Here is a 6,826-nt window from a genome sequence, read left to right as displayed (position 1 = left end):
CCGGAGCGCGGAGGGAAGCGGAGCCGTGAGTCTGCGGAGCCGTGGCCCACCCAGGTGGGAGAAACGGCCAGCGCAAAAGTCACCGCGAAAGTGGGAAAAGAGAAAAGATGAAGTGTGCCTCGAAGGAAGGCAAGAAACAGTCTTAAACCAGCCCCAGACCAAACCGAACCAAACCAAACCAAAAAACTTACCCCCAGTGAAATTCTGTTAAGCAAGGATCGGGATCTAGAAATCTATACTGAACAGAAGCAGTGTAGAATATTTTTCTGAGTCTCAGGGCAGAAGCTCTTTCTCTATATTCTTGGTTGAGTGAGCACATCCAGGTGTGAAATTGTTTGCACACCCCAGCACCTCTTATATTGCCAGCAAAATTAGCTGTTATTACTGTCACTGTTTAGTGATGGTTAGCTTGATAAAAAAAAAAAAAAAACTGCTGTAATCAAGACCTGGCGCATCTTTGCAAATTACAGATAATTGTAAACGTCCAGATTATGATAATAGCATCCTAATCCAGCCTGCAATATAATTATTACAGAGTGTTACATCTGAAACTGTCCAGTAGGGCTAATTCAGCCATTATTTAGACCCTATTTTTGCACTGCAAATGGGTTGCTGAGTTGAAAATGTACGATTGTAATTTCACGGGGCACTCAATGAGTAATGGTATAGGGAGAGAAAAATACGAAAGTGAAATGTGAACAGTAGCGATCAAATCAAACTCTGAAGGACAAAAGACTGTTTGATTCATAGGGAATGAGAAGAGCGGGAATTAAGAAAATAGCAAATCAGTGGTCTGCAGCGTTACGTGTCCAAATCTCCAAGACTGCGAGTCTGATGTGTATGCAGGGCTGACGCTTTAGGCTAATGCCTGGATCATTCCGCCTCCCGGCTCGGCTCTTCCCGGCTGTATTTCCCCGGGAACCCGCAGATCCCTGTGCTCCTCACCCAGCCCCAGAGCGGGCTCGCTGCTGCCGTTCGCCCCCTCTCAGGTGACTGAGCGTTACTCAGTGGGGAAGGAGCCTCGGCGCCCTGTAGCCAGGCGGGGGAGAGCCCCGGAGCCGGGCGGTGCGGGAGTGGGTGCGGGAGCGGGTGCGGGGAGCCGGCGCCCTGTGCGCCGGGCTGCGGCGCCCAGGCCTTCTCCGCTCCCGCGCACCCGGCGGACAGTCAGTCGTCAGGAGTCCTTAAGGAAATTATCGCAGAACCGTCTTAATTGTAATTAATTAAACAAAAGAGCACGGCTAACAGGACTGCCTGCAGCTAGCGAGGTTAACTCATCGGGCTAGTTTGCTGTAGACTCCTGATTAGCTTTTATTAACCCCGGGCATGGCATACACAAACCTGCTTCATTTTTAATGGGCCAAATCATCAAAGCGCGGCTCCTGCCCGCGCCGCAGGCTGCGCCGGGCCGTTGCAAACGGCCCCGTGCGGGCGGTGCGCGCCGTGCTGGCCCCGCGGGGGCGGCGGAGCCGCGCCCCGGGCCGGGGGGGCTCAGCCGGGCCGCGGCTCTCCGCGGGCGCGCAGGGCGCCCGTCGGCGCTTGGCGGCCTCCCGGCGCTGCAGCCCCTCTTGGCAGCGCGCAGCCCTGCTCTGCGCCTCGTTGTTCACAGGCATCAATAAAAACAGTGCGAAGAAGGGGAAAGGACGGATCAGTGGATACCGCGAGGTGAAAGCCTATAAAATACGTTATATGGTGTATATCGAGGGGACTGTAAAGATTTCCTGGAATCGAGGGCCAGATCCGCAGTCAGGCAGACGATGCCGCCGCCACTCATGGAGCCAGGATCCGGCCCGGCGATGCTCGCCGATGGCTGCTGCAAAGCCAGGCTGAGGTTTAGGAAACCTCTCCGGGACTGCCGCCGGGCAGGCATCCGCGGGAAAAGGCCGTGGAGCCATCCCCGGGCTCCTCCTTGCCAAGTGCTGAATCAGTCGCAGCCTGTGGCCGCGACCGGCTCCCCCAGGTCCTCACCTGAAGGGAAACAAGGAGGTGAGGGGCCCTGCGAGTTTTTCCTGCAGCCTTACAGGTCGAGTGGTGTGGAGGGCGTACACACGGACACGCAGGGCGTGGGTGTGTGTCGGGCTTTATCAGGTCCGTGTTTCTGGCAGATAAGCCACTGCTTATCCTTCTAAATTGCATGTAAATAGACGCACTGCAGAACAAAGGGCAGAAACATTGAATTGATGCAACACAGAATCTCCCTAAAAAGAGAGAGAGAGAGGCTTAATGTAAACTCTGCAGTTCCTATTTTCACGGCTCTTGTCTGACCTATGAAACAGGTTATTACATTACTGCAGGCAGCCGCTCAAATGCCTGAAAGCAAGAAGAGGGGTTTCTCCCCCCCCCCAACCCCGACTTTCCTGAAGCAATAGATCTCCTTTCTGTAATCCACAACTGAACCACCTAAAGTCTGTCAGTCGCAAAATTGCGTGGTAGAAATCTTTAATCGATACCACATGTGCGATGCACGTTTATGATATACTCCTGCCGTCCGCGCTGCCAGCTCCGGAACGGGGATCGTCTGGAGGCCTGTGCGCAGGCAGCGCGCACCGCGGGGGAATTTATTGGGAAGATCGAGGGGAGTGAGAGGGCGAAAGAAATGCCTGATGAGCGGGCTGGCTTGACGTGGTGACAGGTTGGGGGGGGGGGTGTTTTTCCCTGGGGAGGAGGGGGAGGGAAATTGAGTAGCTTTCCGAGGAGACAGCCCTCCCCCGGATGGAGACTTTTCTTTGCTGAGTGGTGCAGAGATGCCCGGGCAGAGTGCGGCGGGGCGTCTCTTTGGGGAGCTGAGGGAAGGTTTTCACCCGGTGTCCATAGCTGGAACTGGCCGGGAGTCAGCTGTGTGTGTGTGTGTGTGTGTGTGTGTGTGTTGGGTGTGCGCCCTGTCCGGGGGCGAGCGCAGCAACGAGGTAGATCTGCTGCGGATGGAAAAGCTCCCGGGGTGCAGGCAGTGTCAGGAGCCCTCGATCTGGGGCAGCTGGGGCTGCAGGCTGCTCTGTGTGTGTGTGTGTGTGTGTGTGTGTGTGCGCGTGTGTGTCAGGCCCTGTGGCTCAGCCCTGGAGCCGCTCGGCACCCACAGGAATGTGGCTCCTCTCGGCTCCCCGAGCTGCCCCGGCTCCACATGGAAGTGGCCGCCAGGAAAAGAGAAGGGAGGGGAAGAGAGAGAGGGAAAAGAAAAAAAAAACCCAAACCCCAGAGCCTGCAGTCCGCCGAGCCCAAACCGAGCGTCAGACAAAGGACAGTTCATCCCATCCCTCACCCGGGGAGCCGGGGAGAGGCCCGGACGAGCCAGGCTCCCTCCGGCAGCCGCCCGGAGCCTCGGGGTGCGCCCTGCGCTTCGCCGAGCCGCGGCACAGGCGCCGCGGAGTGTGTGTGTGTGTTTGCGGGGGGGACAGGGGGACAGGAGCATCCCCATCGGCCCGGGGCTTTCCAGAGGTGGCGGGGGGCTGTAGCCCCTTGGATGCAGTCCGAGCCGGGGGCCGGGGCCGGGGCGGTGCCCCCTCCCCCCCGCCGGGAGCCCCGGCGAGGGACATTTCCTATGAGGCACCGCTACCCTCTCCTGCGAACAAGCTGTCCCCGAGCAGCACCTCGAGCTGGGAGGAAGAGGAGAAGCCCTCCTCGCATCGGAAGAAATTAAATACGGAGCGGGAGGGACATGGACAGAGAGCCGAGCCGACTCGGCTGGCTCAGGGAGGGGAGCGGTGCCAGACTCCAGGCTCGCAGGCCAGCGCCGGCCGTGCAAATTCCCATCCCTGCCCCGCATCCTGCCTGCCAGCATCCAGCTGCCCCCGGAGCTGTTCCTACGCTGTCCGCCCCTGAAGGTTACAATAACCGAACAGCCCGAAGGCAGCTCTTCAAAGAAAAGGGTGGGTGGACCAACCTGGGAAATAGACTTCCACCTCATGTGTCCAAACCTTTCTACAAAGGGAAGGAATCATGGGGAGGGGGAATGTATTATTGCAGTTTTTTTTTTTTTAAAAAAAGCAGCTTGTTTAGAGCAAAACAAGGAAAAGAACAGAAGAAAATGAAAAGGTCGTGCTTTTTCCACGAGGTGGAAGTTCGCAAGAGAGACAAAGCCGAGCTTTTCAGCAGCTCCAAAGAGTCACGGAAACTCCCTGCAACCTTACAAGTGCAATCAGCAGGAACCGGTCCGCAGAGCCGCTTAGAAACCCGGGCAAGAGCGCAGGGCAGAGCGCGGGGAGCCGCGGGGCCGGGCGGCCGCCGGGCACCGGGCGCCGGGGGGGCGAGGGACAGCCCCCGCCGCCGTGTCTCCGGCACCCACACACCTCTCCCCAGCGTCCCGGGAGAAGTTTTACCGAACAAACTGGTCTATTGTACTGCAAGTCATTTACCAACCCCCAAACCTGTTACAAAACAGCAACCCTGGGTTTCTTTCTTTGAGGAAAAAACACACACGCACACACAAAACATGGCAGACGGGAATGGAGAGAGAAGAAAGGAGGGGGAGGGCGGCGGGGAGGAAGAGTAGAGACAGGTAAGTGCGCTCCAGGGTACAGAGCGTGCCTTTTCAGGCCTCGTCTCCCAGCCCTGCAAGCGCTCTCCCTGCGATCCTCGGATGACAGGATGTAATTTTTTATCTCGGGGATCCTTCAAGCGAAGCCTTTGTCACGTTTACTGCCGCCGTTTTCCCCCGCACGGCCGTGATTTTCCAGCACGATCCCCTGCTCCCCGGCGCCGCGTCTCACGGCCGGAGCCGTGGGGCCGTGGGGACGCGGGGCCGTGGGGCGCGGGGCCCTGGGGCATCCCCCGGGGGAGGCGAGGGCTCGGGGCGAGGAGGGGGGCCCGGCCGGCGCCGCCGCGCGGGTCCTCCTTGCTGGGGAAGAGCTGCCCCGCGCCTCCATCCGCGCTCCTGCGCCCGGGCTGAACCCGGGTCCCCCCACCCCCGTCCTTGCACCAGCCGGTGCAGAGCAAGGAGCTCATGATCGCTTCGAGGCCCCGCGTCTTCCCTGAAAACAGCGCATATGCATATATATATATATATATAAAGGTACCTCTACATAGTCCCTCCTTCAGACGGAACCGCTGGAGATCGCCTGAGCCCGCCACAGGCTTTTAACAGGAACAAGGGGAGCGGGGCCCTCATTTTATCCTTTTCTCATATTTAGTGGCTCCCTTTGACGGAAACGTAATTTGTATAATTACCCGAGCGCACACGGGCGACTGATGGGCTGTGGAGTGTGCAGCTCTCGACGCTAATTGCTCTCAGGAAAGGATTCAGGGCGGTTTAAGGCGAGAGATTTGCTTTCTAGCGTTAGGATGGCCAGCTTTCGGCTCGACTTAAATCACTGTAGGTTAAGGTGTACATGGTCTTGGAAAAGCCCCTTCTCCAGAGGGGAGAGCATCGCTGCCTCTTAGCTCGCATGTGCGGACTTACAAGGGCCAGATCCTGCCAACCTGCACGGATCGCAATGGCACTGCTCGTCTCAGCAAACATCTGCACATGAAACGACAGCTTGCAGGATCGGGCYCCTTAAAATTGCTCTTTTCTCTCTCTCTCTCTCTGCAAACAAAACTGGGATTATTTTCTCTCTCTTTTTAATAGAAGAAGGGGCAATTTGGAAACGTCTCTCGTGGTCGAAATAATTTTATTTTATTCAGAATATACAGTTTAATTCCTCTATCTACAATTATTTACAGGGTTAAAATAACATTGAAAAAAGTCTCTGGAAAAGTTGAGGTCATAGATTTCAAGGCACCATTGACAGTGTCCACAGCTGAGCCAAAAAAGTCCGTATTGTATAAAAAAGGGTTTCCTTTGAAATGCAATAAGTTACATGCACAAGCTTTACACATTTTAATCTTTTTGTTTGTTTCGTTTCCCTTTAAAAATCCCCCATATGCATTCCTTTCGTTATTATTCCTTAACAGTAAAACACAGGAGTCCAAGGAACAAAAAAATAAAATAATAATAATAAAGGTGAGATTCTAATAAATTGTCCCAGAGGCCAGCGCTAACGGGTGCTGTAGGGAGCCGTGGGGTTGGAGGTGGGAGTTGATGGCGTTGGCAGCGGGGTACCAGGAAGTGGAGCTCTCCAGGTAGCTGGATGCAGGGGATGGGTTGGAGTTTGGAGGGTGAGCGTGTGCGTGGGCATGATGGCTGAGGGAGCGGGAAGAGCCCTGAGGTTCCCAAACCGCAGGCGACTGTGGAGAGTTGCAGGCCATGGGGTCGCTGGAGCTGGGGCTGTGCTCCGGGGGCATTTCCCCGTTCTTCATGATCTTCTTGATCTTGGATCTTTTGTTCTGAAACCAAATTTTCACCTGGGAGGGAGGCGGGAGGAGAAGAGAGGAGGGGGAGGGAAACCAACACGATTAATGCCAGCCGGGGAAGGAGACGCTCCGCGGCTGCGGGGGCTGACAGAGACCCGCTCCCCCAGGGCCCCGGCCCCTCGGCGGGCCCCGTCCCGCCCTCCCCGGCTCCCGGCGCGGCGGAGGGGGCACACGGGGCCGCAGGGGCCAGCGCCGAGCGCCGCCGGCCGGGCGGGCCGGGCTGGATCGAGCTGAGCCGAGCACCGCCGGGCCGAGCCGGGCCGAGCTAAGCCGAGCCGGGCCGTGGCAGGCCGGGCCGAGCCGAGCCGAGCCGGGCCGGGCCGGGCCGTGCGCGGTACCTGTGTCTGCGTGAGTCCCAGCGAGGCGGCCAGCTCGGCTCGCTCGGGCAGGGCGAGGTACTGAGTCTTCTGAAACCTCCTCTGCAACGCCGCCAGCTGAAAGCTGGAATAAATAGTCCGGGGTTTGCGCACTTTCTTTGGTTTGCCGTTCACCATCCTCACCTCGGGCTCCGCCACCTCCTTCTCTGCACGGGCGCAAGGGCGGG

General features: G+C 57.6%; 1 protein-coding gene across 1 annotated transcript in view; it reads right to left on the bottom strand.

Moving 5' to 3' along the window:
- Positions 1-5,586: 5,586 nt before the first annotated feature.
- The window catches only part of DLX5 (distal-less homeobox 5), a 2,881-nt gene continuing 1,641 nt past the window's right edge, over positions 5,587-6,826 (bottom strand). The window contains exons 2-3 of the mRNA XM_026072662.1: positions 6,621-6,805; positions 5,587-6,273 (exon numbers count right to left, since the gene is read on the bottom strand). Of these exons, the coding sequence (XP_025928447.1) occupies positions 5,941-6,273; positions 6,621-6,805 (518 nt within the window). The 3' untranslated portion in view covers positions 5,587-5,940. The remainder of the gene's footprint in view (positions 6,274-6,620; positions 6,806-6,826) is intronic.

The sequence above is a fragment of the Apteryx rowi genome, unplaced genomic scaffold (genome assembly GCF_003343035.1).
Source record: "Apteryx rowi isolate R43461 unplaced genomic scaffold, aptRow1 scaffold_346, whole genome shotgun sequence".
Lineage (NCBI taxonomy): Eukaryota > Metazoa > Chordata > Aves > Apterygiformes > Apterygidae > Apteryx > Apteryx rowi.
This window is presented reverse-complemented; position numbering and strand designations above follow the sequence as displayed.